Raw genomic sequence first — 25,366 nt, 5'->3', positions numbered from 1 at the left:
TTTTTAAAGATGGCTCTTCAAATATGGAGATTAGGATTTTTTAAAACTTGCTGACGTTTTTCAAAATGAAACTTTGTTCTGGTAAATTTCAACTTTAAAGATTTGGCGGTAGAGGTTTCATATATGTTTTACGCACTAATGATAATACAGCTTCATGCATATATAATGGGCACATTTTTTGTTACTTTCAGGGTCCCCCAATGAGCTGTATACGATTGGCTGAAAGAGTCGTAGCTCTCATTTGCTGTGAAAAACTGCACAAAATTGGTAAGAGTGTTTGAAAAGCACATGTAAATAAAAATAAAGTTAAAAACACTGTAAAACAAAAGCACATCAAGGGCTTTATAGGTGCCTAAGGATTTTGCGGGCTGTGAACTTGTTGCTCTTGGTGTGCTTTGGTGAAGATAGATGTAAGTATGATGTAACTGAAGATCTTGTGTAAGATGGAGGAGCTCTGTTTCCCACAGCTTAACAGCTACAATTTATTTGCTCCCATTTCCTGACCTCTTTTAAATATGTAAATACATAAAGGTCTTCTAGTAACTGTTGAATCATGAACATTTGTGTTTTGTGTTTTAATGTATCGGTCTCTCAAATTAGTCTATGTTAGTGTACAAATTAAAACTTTTTTTTTAATGGGAAGACTTGTTTTCCAGTGGCGTTTGTAAAGGGATGACATGTGCTATTTTCCTGTTCATGTTTTTATTTTTTAATCTTAGAACAGAATTTATAATCCTGATCATATTGAATATACAAATGTCAAAATAGACTTGGCTTTAAGTATCACATCTGATTACTTTTGTATTTTTTTTTGAACATTTTAAAATTATTTATTTATTTATTTATTTCTGGCTGTGTTGGGTCTTCGTTTCTGCGCGAGGGCTTTCTCTAGTTGCGGCAAGTGGGGGCCACTCTTCATCGCCGTGCACGGACCTCTCACTATCGCGGCCTCTCTTGTTGCGGAGCACAGGCTCCAGACGCGCAGGCTCAGTAGTTGTGGCTCACGGGCCTAGTTGCTCCGCGGCATGTGGGATCTTCCCAGACCAGGGCTCGAACCCGTGTCCCCTGCATTGGCAGGCAGACTCTCAGCCACTGCGCCACCAGGGAAGCCCTTGTATTTTTAAAAGCACAGATGCTTTAGTTTTCATGACTTTTCCAGTTGCTTCCTAACATAGTGCTGTTCTGGATTATTCTGACTGATGAGTTAGAGAGGCAAAATCAGGATTGTTTGTTAATTCTCTTTAAATTTCTTAGGCGAACTGGATGACCATTTGATGCCAGTTGGGAAAGAGACTGTTAAATATGAAGAAGAGCTTGATTTACATGATGAAGAAGAGACAAGTGTTCCAGGAAGACCAGGCTCCACAAAACGAAGACAGTGCTACCCAAAAGCAGTTAGTATTGGTTAGAACCGAGTAAAAATCTAGCCTTTCTGACTTTATTTCTTGCTATATCAAGTCCAGATTCCTTTGCTTGGCTTCCCAAAACCCTTGGAATTTAGCCCACTCTGTGGATCTCAGCTTGTTTCCCTCCCTCGTTCACAGCTTCTCTCAGATCAGCCCCTTCGCTGTGATGTGTACACTGTGTACTCTTTCTCATTTCAGACATTGCTTTTGTTTTTCTTCTCAAAAGGATTCCTGGACTCATCTATCAGATTCTATCCAGAGTGCATTAATTTCATTTAAAGAGACGTTCTTTGTTTCATTCACTTTCGTGTCAAGGTTCTTGCTTTACCTTATGTTTGGAGCTAAAACATAGAGGGTGTGTATGATAAAACAGGCAAGTGCCCATCCAGATGAGGGGCACACCAGCAGGTGCAAGCACAGTTACTTGTCGGGAGTTAGGATGTGGCTTGACTGAAGTTAAAATTAGTTTTTTCAACGTATCGTGTCTAGCGGGATCTGTTGTGGCGTAGTTCTAGCTGTAACCATGCTGGGCTGAAGTACTTACTTAAAAACTATTTGTCAATATTTTTACCTTATAAAAACCCCAAACAGAAGCAAAAATTTGCTGTGTACTTTCATCTTGGCCTAAATGTACGATTTTTTTGTTTTATTTTTGCAGTTTTATTGAGTTATTACTTTTTTAAAAAGTTTGCACCCAGCTAAGCGTTTTCAAGATTCAAAATCATGTCAGTTTTTCAAAAATCATGAATTAAGTTATCCGATTTTCTGAAATGCTTATTTCCTCATATCCAATTTTCCTGCTCTAACATTTATTCTAGAGATTACTGGACAAGTTTCATATGACAAATGTTATCACTGATAAGTGTTTTGAGAAGCATAGTACTGCTTTGTATCCTGTTTAATTAATAGGTGCATTCTGTATTATCTGATATTCTATTAACTATAACTATCCCATAGCCAGCATTTCTGTACCTTTTAACTGTGGACATAATTATTTATGTTATTGAGCCTCAGAAACTGCAAGACTATTGGGTGAGGTTGTATGAATATTGAAAGTTTAGAAGCAATCTTAGTTTAAGTCATGGTTTACTCCTTCAATGAGATGGCCATTAAAAATGATACTGATTTGTATTGACCCTGAAAGATGTTCTTATTGTAGTAACGGGAGATAAAAATCCGGTTATGATACAGTCTGTTTTGTGATTCCATTTGTAATGAAAAATACATATGTGTATATGTTTATATACATTTATTCTGGAATGTATACATTTATTCCAGAAAAAGTCTGGAAGATGATACAGTATATCACGGTGTTAATAAAGGTTATTTTTGAGTTTCAGGATTACATGGGATTTAAAAAATTTGGCTACCTTTATTTTCTGGTATTCTACAAGCTAGTAAAGACTAAGAAACCCAAGAAAGAAAAGAGTTTGTTCTCTAGTCAAAAGAAACAGATCAAATGCACAGTATTGTGTTGAAAGGCCCTACAGTGTTTGATGGTTTTATATACTTTTGCAGACCCAGAAGTGCTGACTTTCCAGTGAGGTTAAGAAATTAGGAGGTCTCCTGCCTTGGATATTTTCTCAGTTTTCTCTCATCAGCTTTTAGTAAAGCCAGGAATAAATTTGTTATCTTGCCAACATCTGGAAAAGAGGTTAATACACTTGAACTTGATGCTTAATTTTTCTTTCCAATCCCAGATTCCAGAATGTTTGAGGGATAGCTACCCCAAGCCCGATCAGCCTTGTTACCTGTATGTGATAGGAATGGTTCTAACGACACCTTTACCTGATGAACTCAACTTTAGAAGGCGGAAGCTTTATCCCCCTGAGGATACTACAAGATGCTTTGGAATACTGACAGCCAAACCCATACCTCAGGTAGACATTTCATAATGACTGTTTATGTTGAACTGTCTTGTTCTTTTTTAAAAAAGGAAAAGCTACTTTAACTATCTTTTGTTACCTCAGAATGTTTAATATTTTAAAATTAAGGTATCTCTTCTGTTCCCCTGATACAAAGCACTATTCCTTTTCTGAAGTTAAATGTTTGTAATGGACTGAAACATTTGCTAACCTTGGGGGTGCATTATTTTTCTTTTGTTAAGATTCCGCACTTTCCTGTGTACACACGCTCTGGAGAGGTTACCATATCTATTGAGTTGAAGAAGTCTGGTTTCACGTTATCTCTACAAATGCTTGAGTTGATTACAAGACTTCACCAGTATATATTCTCACATATTCTTCGGCTTGAAAAACCTGCACTAGAATTTAAACCCACAGACGCTGACTCAGCATACTGTGTTCTACCTCTTAATGTTGGTAAGGACCCAGACTCTAAAGTGTTTCTGTATACTAGCTAAAAAATGAAACTGTTGCTTAACAATGAGCTTATTGTATATACTACAGAAATATCTTTGATAACTCTGAATTAGACACATATAATGAATATATAGCTTGAGTAAAGATCTTACCTGTATTGTTGTATTTTAACAAGCTAAAGGGTCTTTTTCTTCCCTAAGTTAATGACTCCAGCACTTTGGACATTGACTTTAAATTCATGGAAGATATCGAGAAATCTGAAGCTCGCATAGGCATTCCCAGTACAAAGTATTCAAAAGAAACTCCCTTTGTTTTTAAATTAGAAGATTACCAAGATGCAGTTATCATTCCAAGGTAAGATTTTAAGTGGAAGGCTAAGTGGTGGTGATACTTCGTTTCAGAAGATTCCCTTGTTCATATGGGGAACGTAAGTGACCTGTGACTTGGCACTGATGTTAGTAATAGAAAATATAGGTATCTCTTCATGGTGGACCTGTTCTCTCCAGTTTACTTACTTAAAAAACAAAACCTAAAACACTGTTGATGAAGGGTTTTTACTTCGTGAAGGTCAGATCATCTGAATGATGTTGATAGGCTTTCTTCTTAAAACCTCCATCCTTTTAATCCCCAAAGTCTTAAAGAATTTGGGTGTAAATAATAGTTTATTAGAATTGTTAAAAGGCAAGCGTTATTAAGTGCAGTGAAAACAGTAAATTACTATGCTTTGTTTCTTATTTTGTAAAAATTTAGGGGATGGAGTTTTTGAGCAATAAAATTAAACATTGCACTTTTTAAAGAATTAAAGTACTGGCTGCAATTCAGTCTTTGGTTTTTGTTTTTGTTTTCTTTTTTCTTTGTGTACTTCAAAGCCATGTTTTAAATGTTAGCTAACACCAACCTATCAATGTCATAAACGGCGCAGTAATACAGTTTATGTGGCAAGTGTCTTTCATGTTTCGCGTTAGTAATATACAAAGTATTTACTTGGTTGTTGGGATATTGAAAGTTTTCTATACTATTTATACTGATGAAATTAAGAGATATTTAAAGGTGCCATTTAGCTTTCATGTGTTATCAAAGTATAGATATTTAGCACAAGGGCAGTAGTAAAATAGGGGAAAATGGGGAGTCAGTTTTTACTTGATATAAATATAGTTCTTCTCGTCTTAAATCCACTTGAAATGTATTATTTAGAATTGAAGTTTCATTAATGTTACCTATTTTTAACCTTTTTGAACTCTTTAAAATCAAATAATTTGCATTTCCATATTAAAAGCAGTTGTGTTTTGAGAATAGTTGATTTAAGCCAGAAAGTCACTGATTGTTTTTCTTTTTTAGATATCGCAATTTTGATCAGCCTCATCGATTTTATGTAGCTGATGTGTACACTGATCTTACCCCCCTGAGTAAATTTCCTTCCCCTGAATATGAAACTTTTGCAGAATATTATAAAACAAAGTATAACCTTGACCTGACCAATCTCAACCAGCCGCTGCTGGATGTGGACCACACATCTTCAAGGTAAAGGAGCTGTAGAAATGACATTTTGATTTTGCTTGTGGCATTATTTCCAGAGGTCAGTAGGCAGGTGTGGAGGTTCACAGTCCGCGCAGCCCACCTGTATGTGGGCTGTGAACTCAGGAGGTCCTTTGCACACAGAGTTGCCCAGAGTGTGGCCCAGCGGTCTGCAGTTGAAATGAGCTCTTCAGGTGACTTGTAGGCACACTGAAGTTTTAGAACCACTGTGAGAGTGTACTTGTTTTTGTCTGTTTGATAAAATTATTTTGAAATTTTTATAGACTGAATCTTTTGACACCTCGCCATTTGAATCAGAAGGGGAAAGCTCTTCCTCTGAGCAGTGCTGAAAAGAGGAAAGCCAAGTGGGAAAGTCTGCAGAATAAACAGGTAGTGAGTTAATCGCTACTAGCATAACTTAATGTTTTGAAAGATAAGTTTGAATTTTATTTTATCAAGTGAATTGAGTGATTCGTGAGGTTTTTGGAAGTTGCCCAGCCCTTACATTTTGTTTGGCTTTAATTAACGTGATGTACTGACTTCCATTTGAATGTCTTTTTGGTAAGTGTGAGAGGTTTGGCTTTTATACTTGATCCACTGATAGCAATTACATCATGAAATTATCCATGTAAATCCTAGGATAAATCCCATTTTCCTTAAAGGATTATTTTAAAAAATATTTTTTAGATTTTTTGCTACTGTTTATGATTTTTGTCTTTCTTCATTAGTGAAATTGGTCTTAAGTTTTATTTTTTCTTCTCTTGTGTGTTTGCTTTCTATTTGTCTATCCACAATTTATATTTATCCACATTTTTGCTTACTCAAAGATACTGGTTCCAGAACTTTGTGCTATACATCCAATTCCAGCATCACTGTGGAGAAAAGCGGTTTGTCTCCCCAGCATACTTTATCGCCTTCACTGCCTTTTGACCGCAGAGGAGCTAAGAGCGCAGACAGCCGGCGACGCTGGTGTGGGAGTGAGGTCACTGCCCGCGGATTTTAGGTACGCCTGTGCTGTGGGCCAGGAAGAGCTCGGCTCCTGAGGTCCTGCTGGCAGAGGAGTGGAATTAAGGTCACATTTTAATTGTATGTAGAATAATTTTTAAAAGATTAGAAAGAAAACGTGGATGCCTATCTAATATGTAAAATAAATGCATCGTTTGACTCATAAGTGAAAATCTATACATTGGGTCAATGAGTCTAACGTTCTTGGGAAGTTACAGCTGGAGAGGAGAGCCTGAGGTCAAAAACAGTCATTCCCCCTTCAGAGATGGCAGTTAAAGTGAAAATGAGAACAGTTGTTGGCCACTGCTGACATTTTAAGACGCTTCCTTTTTTATGAAATCAAATGTACGTGAAAGAGCAGTTGCCTCTGTGTGGTCTTTGTCTTCATTATTTTCTTCTCACCTGTCAGGTCTCTGCATTCTAAAGAAATTATTGGTTTAATCACTCAAATTTATTTTGGTTATCCAGTTGGCAAGACCAAGATGGTTCAGGAAATGAGGAACTTAATAATAGCAATGATCACACCTACATTTATTGAGTACGTACTACAGCGTCAGACACTGGCTTAAATGCTGTAGCTCACGTCAGATGATTTCATTGTTAGGATCCTGTGGCGTAAGAGGTGTTAGTTCCTCTTCCAGGTGTGGAAGCTGAGGTACAGAGACGTGAAGTAAGTTGTCCCAGGTTACCCAGCTAGTTACCTGGCTGGCCTGGGGTCCCAGCCCTCGCAGTCGGTGGCTCTAGGTCCCGTAGGCTGGCCCCAGGCTTCATGAGCTAAGCCCCACGCTGTGCAGAGACCCATGTCCCACTTGATGGTTACACTGTGCAGAGTTCCAATTGTGTTGATTTCTGCCTTGGAAACTTATTTATCTTCTAAGGTAGGAATATATTTATAGGGATCTTCATTTATTTAACTTTTACTCAAATTGCTCTTGCTCTAAGCCTAGCCTTTTTGAAGGATCTGATGAAAAGTTATCAAAATGTCTTTCAGATACCCCAACTTAGACTTCGGGTGGAAAAAATCTATTGATAGCAAATCTTTCATCTCAGTTGCTAACTCCTCTTCAGCTGAAAATGAGAATTACTGTAAGCACAGCACAATTGTCGTCCCTGAAAATGCTGCACATCAAGGTGCTAACAGAACCTCCTGTCTAGAAAATCATGACCAAATGTCTGTGAACTGCAGAACGTTGTTCGAGTCACCTGGTAAGCTCCAAATTGAAGTTTCAGCAGATCTTACAGCAATTAATGGTCTTTCTTACAATAAAAATCTTGCCAATGGCAGTTACGATTTAGCTAACAGAGACTTTTGCCAAGGAAACCATCTGAATTACTACAAGCAGGAAATACCTGTACAACCAACTACCTCATATCCCATTCAGAATTTATACAATTATGAGAACCAGCCCAAGCCCAGCGATGAATGTACTCTACTGAGTAATAAATACCTTGATGGAAATGCTAACAAATCTACCTCAGATGGAAGTCCCGCGACGGCCGCCGTGCCTGGTACTACGGAGACTGGTACGGCGCTCACGGACAGGACGGCTTCTGAGCAGAGCCCTTCTCCCGGGTACTCCTCGAGAACGCTTGGCCCAAACCCTGGACTTATTCTTCAGGCTTTGACCCTTTCAAATGCTAGTGATGGATTTAACCTGGAGCGGCTCGAAATGCTTGGCGACTCCTTTCTAAAGCATGCCATCACCACGTATCTCTTTTGCACTTATCCCGATGCTCACGAGGGCCGCCTTTCCTATATGAGAAGCAAAAAGGTAAGAAAGCGTCCTTTGATTTTGAGCAGTTATATTATTCAGCGTGCATAAAAGTGGTTTCAAGCATCGGATAAATTTCAGAGGCGGAGGAAAGTGTTGCCGCAGGGATTGCCACACCCGACAGGGCAGCTGGAGCCTCCTGTGTACCCGCGTGGGAGTGACAGTAAATTTAGTGTGGAAGTAAGATTGAGGGAAGAAAGGTAACGAAGATAAATATTTAAATGATGATAAAAGAGGTGTCACAAGGCGCCATGCACCTGCTTGACAGGTAACACACAAAACTGCTAAGCGCTCAGAAGGAAGGAATATCACTTGTGATCAGAGGAGGCATGAACAGAAGAGGTGCGTTTGTAGTGTGTAAACAGGGAACATATGGCAGAGCATGTCAGGACTCGGTGAATAAACTGTGGAAAGATCCGAGAAAAGACTTAAAGAGGCGGGTGGGCTGAAGCTGTATTATGGAGGATCTTCAGTGCCAGGCTAAAGAGTCGGCACTGTTTTGAACGAGGTGCATGTTGAGGGTACTTCTTGTGTAAGGGACTATTAATATTAATAAAGCGGTAGTTTTAAATGGTCAGGCTGGAAGCAGAATGCGGCATGAGTTGAAAAGCAAAACCAAACCAAGCTGAGTGATCATTTGGGCCTTTGAAGAAGTCTAAGCTTAAGCAGAAAATGAGACAGATGTAGAGTCTGGCAGCAAGGAGAGCACTGAGGGGAGTGAGATTCAGAGGCAATAAGCATTTTAGCCGACGCTTACAAGTGCTTACTCTAGCCAGACACTACCCTTGTCACCTTACATATATTAATTACCTAATTTAATTCTGTATACTTCTATTTATTTTATTTTTTTTGTAATTGTGTATACTTTAATCATCCCCATTTTATAGCTGAGGATACTGAGGCAGGAGAGATTACCTGGTTCAGGTTAACATGGCAAGTACGTGGCACGGCCTAGACAGTCTGGCTTTAGAGACCTCACTCTTGACCATTACACTGACCTCCCTCTGAAGTTCTCTGTGACACTAGGCACTGCACTGAGTGTTCTACACACCTGCTCTCTCCAGTCTTCTCTACGTGCCCCTTAGCGGTAGATGACATGTCCCCATTTTGCAGTTGAGAAAACTCTTGCCTAGGGAGTTTCATTGGCTCGTGCAGGTCATCCAGCTGGTCTGGGATGGTCAGGAGCATGGCTGAGGCCGGAGCGCATAGCCTTGCCCACTCTTCTCTGCTGCCTCCTGGTAGAGAGGGTGATGCAGTACTAACGGCCATAGCAGCTGGGGCGATGATGGGGCTGGTGCTGAGGAAGACAGAAGTACAGGAGTGAGAGTTGGGGTTAGCGTTTTTAGACCTCATGGACTAGGAAGTGGAATGTTCAGGTAATTAAGAATTTAGGACTTAGATGCAGTCTGGGCAAACGGTCTTCGTAAGAGTGATAATTGAGAACGAATGAGATTTCCCAGGGGTGGTTGCAGGAAGAAAGTATCAGAGCCTGAGAATGAGCATAAAGTAACAGCATACTCTTAGGTGAGAAAGAAATTATTTTTCCTTTTTGAAAGCTCATCCATTGTCTGCTCAGAAAGCTCTGACTCCTTACGTGCTGCAGAAATCGCTGTCATTCCCGCAGCACGGTGGTGAAGGCCCTTTCAGGGTGCCCCCCGCCCCCAAGTGTCCCGGCGGGGCTGGCGCCCCTGGCTGTCCTTCCCGGGACCCGCGCACACACCTGCTGTTACCCCTTCCCCGCTGCTCGCCCCGTTTCTGCGGGCTGAGCTCGGCCTGCCCCACCCCTGTGCCTCACATGGGCCCTTGCTGAGCTCTTTCTTCCTTTTCCATCCGGCGGACCATTTCTGCCGACTTCGAATGTGATTTCTGTCCCTTTCACGTCCCTGTCGCACTTTACCCTCTGGTTGGCATCTGTGATGCTGTGTTCCCGTGGTGTGGAAAGGGAAGCCAGCGTGTACTTAAGCCGTGCAGGCGGCGTGGGAAAGGGCTTCGGCCCAGAGTGAGCGTCATGGGGGGCTCCCGGCCCAGCCTGCGGGCTCCAGGGACCGCTCCTCTGTCTCGCTGCCCAGCAGCGCCTCTCCGACATGGGTGCTTGTTCAGGGGTATTGAGTTACGTGGAAAAAAGGCTCATGAAGTACTTAAATAAAAAGGAACCCAGTTTTTAGAAAATGAAAATGAGATTGACTGTTCTAGACCTTGGTTTCCAAGTAAAAATGAGATAGAAATATGGATTTGAGTAAATTAAGGAGGAGATGGAGGCCTTAGGAAAAACAGACTAGAGGGTAGACAGTAAAGCTGTTTTATTGATGATAGTAAACACGGAGTTTTTCTTTATTGCCTTTTGCTCTATTTTAAAATGGTTGAACAAAATATCTTGAAATGCCATCCAAAACTAAGGAATAATATTTGAGAAAGCATTGCAGTCGAAATCATATTTATAGCTTAGGCCCTAGGAACATAAAATTATTTTAGCTCAGTTCAGTGCCAGTTTTCACTTTATAGCTAGAGTTTATGGTATGTCCTCCTTTTATTTCATTGAAAATATTTTGACATCTTGGACTTATGTGAATTTGTATTCTTTTCTATTTTGATAGTCCCAATTAACAATTTGAATTTTATATCATCAGATTACATGAGAATTTAACATTTCCTATCATGAAGAGGTAGAGAAACTATACAGTCTGAATAATTGATGACCAGTTATGGAATATGAAGACTATTTAGCTAAAAATTATGTTAATGCCTTACGTGAATTTCAGCAGTGACTGTTGATGGATAAGTGTCTTATAAATTTTTTCTGCTAAAGGTCAGCAACTGTAATCTGTATCGGCTTGGAAAAAAGAAGGGGCTGCCCAGCCGCATGGTGGTGTCAATATTTGATCCCCCTGTGAATTGGCTTCCTCCTGGTTATGTAGTAAATCAAGACAAAAGTCACACAGAGAAATGGGAAAAAGATGAAATAGTAAGTTTTTGGTAACTGGATGGATTCATTTTTTGGTGAAGGGCAGAGTCTTGTTCTATTAATTTTTTGTTTCTTTTCCCTGGTGTGTTTATAATAGAGTAGAAATTCAATATATTGAATTAATTCCTTTAAACAGACGTCTTTTCATTGAATTTAGAAGTGTTGTAATTTTGATAGAGAACAATTTCTGTGATCTTCCTTTTCCAAAGGCAAAAGGGTATCTGATGCTGTGACTCAAAAAAAAAAAAAAGCAAAGCTCTGTAACATTTCACTTTAATATTACATATTACGATTTATTGTAGATCCTTAGCTCTGTTCAGTGAAATGACTTTTCAGTGATCTATGATCTCCAATCTGTATGTGAAATAATTTCAGTAAAATCTTGCTTTTGCAGCTCAGGGCTTTCTCAGGACTATTTCTCCTCTTGTGACCTTAAAAAAAAAAAAAACATAAAAGTTGTAGTTTTCTGGAAATAGTTTAAATCTTGCCCATGACTTTAAGTCTCCAAACGTTAGCTGCAGCTGCTTCATTTTGTCCTGTCTCAGAGGCCACCAGAGGGCACCTTGGAGGGCCTTGCGAGCCGGAGAGCTGTGGAAGCAGTCTGTCCAGTGTGGTTGGCTGGGAGGCCATCTCGCAGGCAGTTTCATTTTTCAGACATTTATTTTGCATTAATGATAAACTGGCTTGTTGTTACTTCATTTCCAGGTAGCATGCTCTGTGACTCTATTTTGATTTTTACTTATTCATTGAGTATATTTTTAACTCATGCAGTATTCGACTTACTACAGAAATTGAACTTATCTGGAAAATCATTAGAATATTTTAATGCAAGTTGGGTTAGAAAAATTATGTTATTAATTTAGAAGTAGATAGAACCTTAGAGGAAGATGTGTAAGATTTTGAGGACTTTAGAGAAAATACTGCATTTCTATGAAAAAATTCCAGTAACACATATCCTGCCTTATAAGTCCTGTTTCATAATATTATATCATTGCTGCTTTAAAAAAAAAATTTAGCATAAAGGTGATGTTAGCGTGTCCTTTTAATTTAAAAAATTTTTTTAATTTTAAGATACAAAGTTCTTATTTTCCTTAACATTTCAAATGACCTGGCACTTTGGTTCTTAGAATACATTAAATACTGTTTATATTTTCATTTAATAATTTCTACTTCTTGAAATGGACCATTATATGATATTGGAAAGCATGTGCTGGATCCATTCCTATTCTACCTGCCTCGCTCCTCAGCAAATAGGTTTAAGTGAAAACTTTGCATACAAACGCTGAAGGTGGGAATAACTCAGGTGGAAAGTGAACTTGAACTGTAAAAGGAGTTTCATGCTGGTGGTTTTGTTTTTTTGTTTGTTTGTGTTTGTTTTTCTTGGGTTTTTTTTTTGTTTGTTTGTTTTTTGGAGAGGTTGAAGTGCTCTTGGAAACCATTTAGTGAGGTAGAATCCCACTATTTTGCAGATAAAAAAACCCCGAAACCCAAAGGCATTAATGAACTTTGCCCAAAATCACACAGCTTATTTGTTGATAAAACCCAGCCCTTGCTGTGTGTTTTGCCAGTGTCTGGTTATGGTAGCATCTTACTAAAGATAGATAAGGATTTTTTAAAATTAAAAAGATTATTTAGTCTTTTTTTTTTTTTTTTAATTGAAATCTGGCCTTTTTTTCTTAAGGACCAGATAGTCAAAAACATCTCACGTTACCTTGGGAAAATGTAATTTTTATTACGTAATAGTTCCTAGAGGTGTCCACCATTTTAGATTTTTCTTTTGGTTTTCTTCCTTATTCTTGAAAAAAATTTGTAAACTTTTTTTTTTTTTTTTTTAAAGTTCACCCCAGAAATTTTTTTTTTTAAATTAATTAATTAATTTTTGGCTGTGTTGGGTCTTCGTTTCTGTGCGAGGGCTTTCTCTAGTTGCGGCGAGCGGGGGCCACTCTTCATCGCGGTGCGCGGGCCTCTCACTGTCGCGGCCTCTCTTGCTGCAGAGCACAGGCTCCAGATGCGCAGGCTCAGTAGTTGTGGCTCACGGGCCCAGTTGCTCCAAGGCATGTGGGATCCTCCCAGACCAGGGCTCGAACCCGTGTCCCCTGCATTGGCAGACAGATTCTCAACCACTGCGCCACCAGGGAAGCCCCTGTAAACTTTTTAATTAAAATATACAGACAGATAGTTGTAGATATATGGATGGCTTGGCTCATTCCACTTATTTCTTTTCAGACAAATGCACTGTTTGTATCTCTTTTGAGTCTGGCTTAAAATGAGAATATTTGCAGTATTTAAAAAAATGGTTGACAAAGTTTGAAAACCTTTTTATCAGAATACTCTGCAAAGTTGTCACTATCGAAATTGAACCACACCCTCATTGAAGCACTCCCTCCCGCCTTTCCCCCCCAAGTAAAGTCTTGTTTATTTATTTTTTTATTGCACAACAGAAATTTGGTATCTTTCTAGCATTGCAAAAAAGTTACATCATTACTGAATCCTGGCCCATTATTAAGGTTGTCATTCACAAATAAGCTTTTGCCAAAGAAATTGGGATTAGCAAAGATCTTCTGACAGAAATTGGATTGTTGTGTTTCATGTTAGTCTAAATTGTCTTCTGTTTTTGTCAGTTATGCTATAATCTGTTCCCCTGATTACTCTAGCTCACCGGAAGGGAAAAGCATAATTTCTCAAATTCATAGCTTAGTTCATAGTGATCACTTTTAGTTTCCAAGCAAAGTAGTTTAGTTTTACATTGTAGCGAATGAGCTTTGAAGTGGAAATAGGGACCAAAACTTTATTATGAAACCCCACTGTCCATTTTTAATGTTATAAAGAAAATAATTTTATCTGTTTACATATTATTCTCTTATTTAATTGCAAAGATAATGCTTTTTCTACATCTGGAATTTAATTTTATTAATTTGAAAACCTTTTAAAAAACATTTTAGAACTTTGTCAGCCAACTTGAAGCTCTCTGTGATCAGCATATGAGAGCTTTCCTTGTGTCTCCTGCTACAGTTAGAATTCTTAGCTGAAGTTTTGCCTTGTGGAGGTTAATTTTAAACTTTATATCCATGTATAAAATCCTTGACTTAAAGCTTCATACTGGATAAAGGTCATTTTATAACTTAGAAAATGAACATTCAGAGAACGTGTTTTACTTTGTTTATATGATTAAATAACTTATTTTATGTTAATTGAAAACAAATGGCCATGATTTGAAAGTTGCCTTTTAGTATTTGTGGTTGTCATTTGAAATTATCCATAACCCTTGCTTTTATTGAGTCTCAAGCCCTTTTAAAAACAGCAGCTATGTCTCCCCTCCTTCCCCATTCTCCCTCTTTCAGACAAAAGACTGCATGTTGGCTAATGGTAAACTGGACGCGGACTTGGAGGAGGAGGAGGAGGAGGAGGAGGAGGACCTGATGTGGAGGGCTCCAAAGGAGGACGCGGATGACGAAGATGACTTCCTGGAGTACGATCAGGAGCACATCCAGTTCATAGACAACATGCTGATGGGGTCAGGAGCCTTTGTAAAGAAGATCTCGCTTTCTGCTTTCTCAGCCACTGATTCTGCCTATGAATGGAAAATGCCCAAAAAGTCCTCCTTAGGTAGTATACCATTTTCATCAGATTTTGAGGATTTTGACTATAGCTCTTGGGATGCAATGTGCTATCTGGATCCTAGCAAAGCTGTTGAAGAGGATGACTTTGTGGTGGGGTTCTGGAATCCATCAGAAGAAAACTGTGGTGTTGACACAGGGAAACAGTCCATTTCTTACGACCTGCACACCGAGCAGTGCATTGCTGACAAAAGCATAGCCGACTGTGTGGAAGCCCTGCTGGGCTGCTATTTAACCAGCTGTGGCGAGAGGGCTGCTCAGCTTTTCCTCTGTTCGCTGGGGCTGAAGGTGCTCCCGGTAATTAAGAGGACTGATCGGGAAAAGGCCATGTGCCCGACCAGGGAGAATTTCACCAGCCAACAAAAGAGCCTTTCAGGGAGCCGCGCTGCCGCCTCTGGAGCTGGCTCCCGCTCCTCTGTGTTGAAAGACTTGGAGTATGGCTGTTTGGAGATCCCACCGAGATGTATGTTTGATCACCCAGATGCAGATAGGACACTGAGTCACCTTATCTCGGGTTTTGAAAATTTCGAAAAGAAAATCAACTACAGATTCAAGAATAAGGCTTACCTACTACAGGCTTTTACACACGCCTCCTACCACTACAACACTATCACTGGTAAGGAGCCCCAGACCGAAGCTCACTGCTCTGAAAATGAGACCTTGTGTTAATTGGATTGTTCTGTAGAATGATGTAAAAAGAATAATCTATGCATGTACAGCCTTAGAGCTTAGTACGCATGGTGCGGGGAGGAAGCACAAGAAAGTGAAAGAAGCCTTTCTTTTTGGGAGCAGGCACTGTTCCTTAACTTTGACAGTTGGGAGCAGAGCTATCTTCGCTACTCGTGTCTCTGGCATTTTACATGCAGCACAATGAGGCAGATTCGGGCCTTAGTATTTTGCTGTGTTTTTGCCATTTTTTGCTACCCCCTTGTCCTTCTGATACCCGGTCACTGCTGCTTTTGGTTCTTGAATAATTTATTCGTATATTCTGGATGTCTTTCCACATCTTTTTATTGTTCTTCCTGAACAAAAAGGCCCCTCCCTTTAAGGTCTTTTAAAATCTAAAGATGAACCGATTAAAAGAAACTCTTTCACAGGAAGGTTTCATCGCTCTGACTCTGCTGTCACCTCCTGCTTTGTGCCGTGCTCCGTGTTTTTTCCCTCCTTTATTTAATAGGCTCCCAATCCATTCGATTAGAAGGGAGAATAGGCGCCTAAAACCAAAATCGGCTTCAGGTTTCGAAACAGCTAAAGTCTGTATTTTTTTTCTGTGTCAGAGTAATAAGCGCTTGAATTCAGAAAACCAAAGCCGAGTATAAAGTTTGTATAAGAAAAACAGTGTAGGTTAAGATGATCAGAAAAATGTAAAACCAGAAGTGAAAAACTATCTGACTCTGGACTAGAAAGACTGGTGAAACTAAAACCTGTTTTTCTTTGTGGAGAAGAAATGAGGCCTCCTTTTCTACCACGCTCTGCTGGCAGGGGCCCTGGGTTCTAGTCTGCCTTGGCCCCTGCTTCTGAGCTCATCGGCTGTGCGGGGGCAGTTCACTATCTCTGTTCCCGCCTCAGTTTCCACAGTTGAACGGCTTCTTTTTTTAATTTTTATTGCTTTACGATGCTGTATTACTTTCTACTGTACAGCAAAATGAATCAGCTATACATACACACACACATATATATATGTATGTATCTCCCCTCTTTTTTGGATTTCCTTCCCATTTAGGTCACCACAGTGCATTAAGTAGAGTTCCCTGTGCTATGCAGTGTGTTCTCACTAGTTATCTATATTTATAGCAGTATCAATAGTGTATATGTGTCAGTCCCAATCTCCCAGTTCATCCCACCTGAACAGCTTCTTTTTAATCACTGTGAGAAGATAGAGGTGTTGATCAGCGTCGATAACTTCTCACATTTTGACATCGATCATTTTTGCTAAAGGTCTTTGCTCGCCTCCATGACTCTCCTTTTTCAGCCTCTTGGTTTGTGTCAAATTCAACATTTTTCATTCAAGTTGAGAAGAAAACTGTCTTGTACTAACTGTCATCTCGTGTAGCAAATGTAACCCAGGAGTGGCGAGGCATGGCATCACTCCCACACTTTCCAGAGTGTGAGTGGACAGTGTGCAGGGGTGACAGCAGAGCGTGGGGAAGGGCTGTGTGCAGGGTGTGGCGTTCGTTGCTAGGTGACGATGTGTGATGGAGCCTTTAGAATGGTGCCCCAGCACCTGCCTGGCCAGCACAGTGCCGAAGGAAGAGGGTTCAGTGATGATGTCACTTGGGAAATGCTTTTTTCTTAACGAGCATTAGTCTTTTGGCCACTTAAAGATTTTATGACCCCAATTTCTATGTAAGAAATATGCTTAATTTGTCATTAGAATTTAATTTCCAGAGGCTTCCATATGATGTCAAATAATTTTGTCACTGAAGAATATATATGAAAGTGAATCCCAATAAAAATCTTTTCAGTGGGTCTGGGGGAATCAGTTATTTATCTGAGTTATTATTTGAAAATTGTGTAAATGTTTTTGCCGGAGCTCAGGGCTTCACTTTGGATCTTCCCTCAGATTGTTACCAGCGCTTAGAATTCCTGGGAGATGCAATTTTGGACTACCTCATAACCAAGCACCTTTATGAAGACCCACGGCAGCACTCCCCAGGGGTCCTGACTGACCTGCGCTCGGCTCTGGTCAACAACACCATCTTTGCATCGTTGGCTGTGAAGTATGACTACCACAAGTACTTTAAAGCAGTTTCTCCTGAGCTCTTCCACGTCATCGATGATTTTGTGCAGTTTCAGCTCGAGAAGAATGAAATGCAAGGGATGGATTCTGAGGTTAGCGCCATTTTTAGCTATGTTGAATTCAGTGTTTAAAATAAGCCTTTCCGACTAGGGTTCTCGACATAGCTGTCTAGAGAGCCAGCCGAAGGCCAGGGTCGTGGTCCCCAGCACGCTCTGCATTTTCCAGGGAAAACTGAACGGGTCGCAGTCTTCAGGGGGGCCTTTTCAACTTGAGCGCTCGCGCTGTGGTCGTTCTGGCGGGGGCAGGGAGCCAAGGGCTTTCAGCTGCTTCACCACCCCCGGTCCTTGATTCGGGCCCCTGGCATTTAGGCGCGCCGGAGAGGTGCAGCCCTCCCCCCGCCCCCAGAGAAGCTTTAACCTCAGTGCAAGCTCGGCCTGGTTGGTTCTGTCTTCCTTTCTGTCTAAAATAGGTCAGAAGTATTTGCTAATATCTCAGATAAGCATCGCAAATGTATATTCTGCTTCTACTTGAAATGGGAAAATCTCATTTAAAAACAAAACTTCTAGATTTTTAAGGACTGGAATTTGAGAGGTTTCTACTGTAAGTTCAGCCAAAGGTTCTTTGGTGATGGAGCTAATTCTAATGTGTTTGTGAACTATTTTGAAATTTTGTAGGAAAGGATTTTGCTGAGATCTTTCTAATCTCCTCTAATCCTTCACTAACATCCATCCACATACCTGGGTACCCAGGAGAGCACTTTCATTTCTTCTTCTCCTCATTCTGATTCCTTTGTTCTTCTTTCTGTAGATTTCTTATAAGTCATGGAATTCATTCATAACTCTGGTAGCCATTTTAATTATTCTTTCTTTAATTTGTACCTTCCTGTTTTTTAATCGCACACACCGTCGTTAGAGAGTAGTGCATTTCCTTGGCTTCCTGTGAGAGAAATGAAGAGCCTGGGTTTTGAGGTGTAGCCACAGGGCAGAAGGGTCGAACACGTTGCACGGGATGGAGGATGTGCTGAAGGGGAATCAGTAGGCAGTGCCCTTCCTCTCCCCTTTCACCCTTGCACACTCTCCCAAGATTAGTGGTCTGAGTTGGAGCACAGCGAGCAGTGAGACCAGGAATCAGAACCGTCTCAGATATAGTCAGTGTTATTTCCAGTCTCATTCTGTAGAAATATTTAAGCTTAGAAGTTGAGGAATTAGCTAAACCTGAAGTTCTCTTTTGATGACAGTTGGACATACTGGCTTTGTTAGTTCTTGTTCATTCTTTTCCTTCCCTTTGTTTATATAAGCATATGTATAGAAGTTATAAAAACTGATTGGGAATGTCATGGTCTGGCTTCTCTAACTTACTGTTTGATTTTAAGAAAGTCTCTCCACCTCTCTGGGTCCCGGTTTCCTCATTTGTAAAAGGAGAGAATTAAACTTGATAAGTTTAAAAATTCCCATCTACAACAGTAAGTATCTGATTTTTTCCAGTAGTCAGCATCTATTATATAGAACTTTGTGTGGCTAAACCATCCATTTAGAAATTACTATCCCCCCTCCTTTTTATTTCTCTTTCACAAGAAATGTGTGTGTATTTTAGAAAATACAAATAACCGAAATTAACATTTTGTGATGTTTTATTGCAAATGTACATAGACATAAAGTTATGTACAATATAAAATGAAATTATAGCATGCATAGTGTACCATACCCTATTCTTTTCACTTAATATATTGTGGATGACTTTTCCCGATCATTAATAATTGGGATTACAGCTTTCAGTAGCTGCACGCTAGTGAGTACATGGCTATAATGTAATGTGTTTAAACAATCCTTTGCAACTGGACGGTTAAGGTATTTTTTGTTAGGGTTTGTAATAAACATGGATGCGGTAAATATACTTAAATATCCAGTTACCTCCTTAAGATGAATTCCTAGAGGTGGAGTTGCCACATCAAAGAATTATGAACTTTTAAAAGGCGTTTGATACATATGTGAGTTTTTATTCTATTAATTTGAATACCTACTCTGTGTCAGGATCTCTGTCATAGTGAACATGGTTTAGTAAGTGGTTTAGTAAAAGGGGAGCTTGGAGGAAAATATCTTCCAAATAGAATTTCCCTGTGAAAAAAGTGGCAGTTTACACTCCCCAAAGCAGTGTACACCCTTGCTTGCACTGCACTGAGTATTCTGCCTGCTCCTTGCCAAGCCTCCAGGGGGTAGACCTGTTTCAGTGTGCAGTTCTATGATTATGAGTGAAATTTGAAAATTTTTTCATCAATTTATTGACTATTTCCAGTTTGTGTTAGGGTTGTTTTTGTTTTTATTTGGAAGTAATCTTTTTTCCTTTGTTGAATATAGAATACGAAATAGGGAAGGGCTTTTTTTCTTTTTCTTTTTTTTTTTTAAGGTAAGATAATGTTTGTGAAGAACCTATTACAGTATAATTGGCATGTCATCAATGTTTGATGTTGTTACCCTTGTTAAAGATACAGTAAGAGTCGTATCCAAGAAGAGCAACATGTCTCTGTAGACTGCCTTTCAAAGTGGCCTTTTTGCTTACCAGTCACTTTTCTCCCTGTAATAGCTTAGGAGATCTGAGGAGGATGAAGAGAAGGAAGAGGATATTGAAGTTCCGAAGGCCATGGGGGATATTTTTGAGTCGCTTGCTGGTGCCATTTACATGGATAGCGGGATGTCGCTGGAGACGGTGTGGCAGGTGTACGATCCTATGATGCGGCCGCTGATAGGTACAGTTGGCGCCCCTTCGGAAGAGGCAGAGTCACGATGAGAAACAACCGCCGGGGTATTAATCACGTCGTTCGTTCATTTTGATTACAGAAAAATTTTCTGCAAATGTGCCCCGTTCCCCTGTGCGAGAATTGCTTGAAATGGAACCAGAAACCGCCAAATTTAGGTAAGCAAAAATACGCAGGGAAAGCAGTTAACTTACTGAAAAACAAGGGGGAAGAGTTCTCAAAGATGCCGTCAACTAATGATTTTGAAAAATACTTACCCTGGGACATGCTCTTACGCAGTTGCTGTTTGTAGCCTGCTTGACTTCTCTTTTTGTTTTGTTAAAGTAACGCTGAGTCAGAGAAGGAGCGGCAGACCGTGCCTGTTGGTAGCGTGCAGCAGTCATAACGCGTGTTTCCTTCGTGCCGTGTCAGCTTGTATCGGGGACTCTCAGCCTGAGAGTACATACTTGGTGCTGACTGACTATAATAATAAATACTTCTGACTTCTAACTCAAGCTGTTTGGCTTTGTTACAGCCCGGCTGAGAGAACCTACGATGGCAAGGTCAGAGTCACCGTGGAAGTAGTAGGAAAGGGGAAATTCAAAGGTGTTGGCCGAAGTTACAGGATTGCCAAATCTGCAGCAGCAAGAAGAGCCCTACGAAGCCTCAAAGCTAATCAACCTCAGGTTCCCAACAGCTGAAACCCCTTTTTAAAATCAAAAAAAAAAAAAAAAAAAAAAACAACAACAAAAAAAAGCAGAATTAAGGTGGAAAATATTTAAGTTGGAAAGGATGATTTAAAACTGATAGTGAGTGGAATGAATTGAAGGCAGAATTTAAAGTTTGATAACAAGATAGGTTACAGAATAAAACATTTAACATATGTATAAAAGTTTTGGAACTAACTGTAGTTTTAGTTTTTTGCGCAAACACAATCTTGTCTTCTTTCCTCACTTCTGCTTTGTTTAAATCACAAGAGTGCTTTACTGATGACATTTAGCAAGTGTTCAAAGAAATTATTGAGAGTTTTTGTTTTGTGTCTTGTTTTGTTTTAGTTTAATTCTGTCAGCTTTGCTTAGTGTTCGGAGGCCAAGGAGCTTAAACCTGGAATAGCCCCCAGGCTATTCTGTTGAGAGCTCTTGACACCCGACGGTGTGTGTGGAAGTGCCAGTCCTGCATAGTTGACGAGCTGAGTAGAGCGATGCAGTGTGCGAGAGAAGTGTGCCAGTGTTGTCTTTCCACATTGTAGCGCGTGAGACGCTGTTTCCTGGTCGCTGTTGCCCTTAACAGTAAGGGACAGATTTTTAATTAACATTGGCTGGCATGTTGGCAAATCACATTTTAGTTTTCTCATGCCATGTTGTCTTGCATAAAAGAGGTTCTTGCCTTAAGAGTAAAACCCTCATGGATATTCTTTCATTTCTGATCTTTTTGGAACAAACTGTTTTACATTCCCTTCATGGTGTTATTATGCATTAGACCTTGAGAGAGCGTGATACTTAAAACCCGCTAGTATAGTTGGAACCTAACTTAAGACGGGATTAGATGAGAATTTCTGTCATATGTGTACTGAAGACGTTTTCAAAACCGGAATAGGTCGTCTATGGAGTTTTTAAAATACCATCATAAAAATAGTCGTTGGCTAAATACCCAATTTTACTGAAAACCTCCTGCTAGGTAGTTCCGCTGATGGAAATTGTTTGTGGCAAATAATTTTGCCCTGTAGGCTGTTGCTCTAACAAAATAAACTTTAGACATATCACACCTAAAATATGCTGCAGATTTTATAATGGATTGGTTACTTATTTAAAGAAGCAAAACAGAGCACCTTACCCTTAGTCTTCTCACATACATTTCTTACTGTACTTTTCAGAGTGTTGCATGCGTATTTCACCTACCAAAGCTGTGCTGTCAGTGCCATGAAAGTTTAACGTTTGCGATAAACTGCCGTAATTTTGATACATCTGTGATTTAGGCCATTAATTTAGATAAACTAGCTCATTGTTTCCATCTTTGGAAGAGGAAGAAAAAAAGGCATTTTTAGGCATTTGCCTAAGTTTCTTTAATTAGACTTGTAGGCACTCTTCATTTAAATACCTCAGTTCTTTTCTTTTGCATGCATTTTTTCCCCTGTTTGGTGCTATGTTTATGTATTATGCTTGAAATTTTAATTTTTTTTTTTTTTTTTTTTTTGCACTGTAACTATAATACCTCTTAATTTACCTTTTTAAAAGCTGTGGGTCAGTCTTGCACTCCCACCAACATACCAGTAGAGTTTTGCTGCAGTTTGCCCCATTAATTATGCTTGAAATTCAAGAAGCTGAGCAGAGGTGTCTGAGTAATTTCCAGCACATCATTCTGAACGTGATGCCTCATGTAATGCTGCATTTATGTTTGAAATTGCAGTTGAATACTGTACTTCTTGCTTTATCTGCACCACCCACCCCCAGAGAAGCACCTCTGCGCGAGTGCACGCAGAAAACCGTCAGCTCTGCTTTCCAAGGAGACCTGAGTGAAGGGGGCATTAAGCTTCTCCAGCGTGATTTGTTGTCTCCAATCTTAAACTTCAGTTGAGATCGAAATTATTAAATGCGCTTGAGAGCAAATCAGTTTGGGTGGACATGTTTTTAAAATATTTAATTCTGATTTGGAACCTTAGATTTCTATTTGGTTTTTTTAAGAAACCTCCATGTAAGATCTCCTGGCAATTTAAAACCAAGCAATTGTTGGATTATGTAACTGTAAATGTATACAATTAACAAGTAAGGCTGGATGTGAATTTCACTTGTGAGGGTGATTTGTGATAAAGTTGTATCACAAATCTCTTGATAATTTATAAACTACCTGATGCCAGGAGCTTAGGGCCTTGCATTGTGTCTAATGCACTAATCCCAGTGTTAAAGGGATTCACTGGCCTCCTGGCACCAAAATCAGATTGTTTCACAGTTACAATTCCCGTGGGGAGAAAAATGCCTCAATATATTTTGTAACCTTAAGACGAGTATTTTTTGTTAATACTAAAAAGTTCAGACTTGGATGAGATTAGGTCACACAGTCTCAGGGGTTCAGATTTCCTGCTACCATTCAAAATGTTTTATCAACGGCAGACTTTAGCTATTGCTTTTTAAATATTTTTTGGTTGGAGGACAATAGCTGATTTTAATTTGTGACTCACGCTTTGAAGCAATCTGTGATCCCCTGGTTACTAAGTTAAAAAATAAAAACTATGAGTTAGACATATGAAATGGTTATGAACGCTTTTGTGCTGCTGATTTTTAATGCTGTAAACTTTCCCCTAGTTTCGTTTATTGCAATGTTTCCCATGCATTAATTAAGGAAAAAAATCACTCTTGTCGCTCCACTTTACCACCTTGTCTGTCATCCTTCTGTTCCTGTGATTGCCATGTGAGACTGAGTGTGATTTGGAAACCCCCCTGGTGTGGTTGTGCGGCCAGCACATGCGGGAAGGACTGGGCAGGCGCGTTTTGAAAAGCAACTGCAGAAATTCCTTACGATGATTGTGTGGAGGTTAGTTGGCATGAACCTTCATTGTAAATGTTTTTTGATTTTTTTTTTTTTTATAATACACTTTCAGCAGTCCTGACTATGCTGCGTTTTGTAATAGCTTTTTTCCCCTCTGTTCTGTTCATGTAGCACAGATAAGCATTGCACTTGGTACCATGCTTTACCTCATTTCAAGGAAAATATGCTTAACTGAGAGGAAAAAAATGTGGTTTGGCCTCGCTGCTGTTTTGATTTACCGAATTTGAAAAAGATAATTATAATGCCTGCAATGTGTCATATACTTGCACAACTTAAATAGGTCATTTTTGTCTGTGGCATTTTTACTGTTTGTGAAAGTATGACGAAGATTTGTTAACTGAACTCTTAATTATGTTTTAAAGATGTTTGTTACTTTTTTTTTCTTTTCTCTTTTACATTATGTGAAGTGATTAAATTTAGAATGACCTCTAACACTCCTGTAATTATCTTTTAAAATACTAATATTTTTCCTCTCTTAATAATAGCTTGCCCTCAGAAAGATTCAAATTGCCCTGCCTAAATAGCAAGAGACTGAAGGCTACTTTGGTTCTGTTGGTTCAGTTCATAAATACAATTATTCACCCAGCAGTCGGCTCTTTTAGTCATTACCTGACATCAGCCTGTGTAACTGCAGAGTGCAGAGACTAATCGAGACCCAGACCTACCACAGTTCAGTCTTAAGGCCCAGTTGATTTAAAACTTTCTGTCTTCCTCTGTTAGGGTGTCTAATCCTTTTACACAAAATTTAAGCCACCAAACGGAGACCTTGATGTCTTCGTTTCAACTGCATCTGAAGTTCTTTTAGTGCCCCGAACCAGTTTGTGTTAGCTGCGGAACTGAAACTCATGTCTTGTTTATTACCTATATGGTTATTTTAATTACATTTAAATAGGTATATTTTTTCAACCACTGATTACTTTTCAGGAACCTAATTATTTCCAAATAAATTTCTTTATTTTATATTGTACATGAGAAGTTTTTAAGATATGTTTAAGACCAAGAATATTGAAATGATTTTAAAAGTTGTTGGATTCGCCAGTAGCAATATCTAGGGAATTTGCATTGAGACTATTGTATTTTCCACTAGCAGTGAAAATGATCTTTTGAAGCTAACTTGTAAATATATTTTAATCGTTAATTGTTTTTTTTTCTCTAGTCCATTTTTATTTGGACATCACCCACAATTTAAATTTTATAGATGCACTCAGAATTCACTGCAGCAGCAGGTTACATAGCAAAAATGCAAAGGTGAACAGGAAGTGAAATTTCTGGCTTTTCTGCTGTAAATAGAGTGAAGGAGAATGACTAAAAGCAAGTAAAACTAACACATATATAATTTGATTGACAAAAAAATATTTACCATCACATGCTGCAGCTGTTTTTAAGGAACATGATGTAATTCATTCATGCAGTAATCATGCTGCAGAAATTTGCAGTCTGCACCTTATGGGTCACAGTTACCTTTAGTCGTTTTTTTTTTGTAATAATTGTAGCCAAGTAAATCTCCAATAAAGTTATGGTCAGTTCACTTTGTGTCCTTTTGTCTTTTTCGTTTCTTGTTTTGATTCAGGTCAAGTTTAAATAGTTGTAGCAGAAATGTCTTTAAAATGGTTTAATTCCATGGTCGTCTGAAAATGCATACTTTAATATGATAAAATGTTGTTTACCAAGTTATGCTTCGCATCTACTGGTGGAGTTATCTACTAACAATTGCCTTGTTCTTTTCTGATTTAAATAATACCAGTGTGTTTGCC

At 39.3% G+C, this 25,366-nt stretch overlaps 1 protein-coding gene across 7 annotated transcripts in view; it reads left to right on the top strand.

The window, feature by feature from the left end:
• The window catches only part of DICER1 (dicer 1, ribonuclease III), a 68,292-nt gene extending 43,152 nt beyond the window's left edge, over positions 1-25,140 (top strand). For all 7 annotated transcript variants that reach the window (XM_057542595.1, XM_057542594.1, XM_057542597.1 and 4 more), the window contains 15 exons: positions 192-267; positions 1,255-1,394; positions 3,107-3,286; positions 3,514-3,727; positions 3,928-4,081; positions 5,066-5,248; positions 5,527-5,632; positions 6,070-6,245; positions 7,239-8,019; positions 10,826-10,981; positions 14,323-15,214; positions 17,162-17,430; positions 19,919-20,081; positions 20,173-20,248; positions 20,605-25,140. In XM_057542595.1, the coding sequence (XP_057398578.1) occupies positions 192-267; positions 1,255-1,394; positions 3,107-3,286; positions 3,514-3,727; positions 3,928-4,081; positions 5,066-5,248; positions 5,527-5,632; positions 6,070-6,245; positions 7,239-8,019; positions 10,826-10,981; positions 14,323-15,214; positions 17,162-17,430; positions 19,919-20,081; positions 20,173-20,248; positions 20,605-20,770 (3,732 nt within the window). In that variant the 3' untranslated portion in view covers positions 20,771-25,140. The remainder of the gene's footprint in view (positions 1-191; positions 268-1,254; positions 1,395-3,106; positions 3,287-3,513; positions 3,728-3,927; positions 4,082-5,065; positions 5,249-5,526; positions 5,633-6,069; positions 6,246-7,238; positions 8,020-10,825; positions 10,982-14,322; positions 15,215-17,161; positions 17,431-19,918; positions 20,082-20,172; positions 20,249-20,604) is intronic.
• Positions 25,141-25,366: the final 226 nt, after the last annotated feature.

This window comes from Balaenoptera acutorostrata, chromosome 3, assembly GCF_949987535.1.
Source record: "Balaenoptera acutorostrata chromosome 3, mBalAcu1.1, whole genome shotgun sequence".
Taxonomy (NCBI): Eukaryota; Metazoa; Chordata; class Mammalia; order Artiodactyla; family Balaenopteridae; genus Balaenoptera; species Balaenoptera acutorostrata.
The sequence above is the reverse complement of the archived record's forward strand: the minus strand, read 5'-3'. Positions and strand labels throughout refer to the sequence as shown.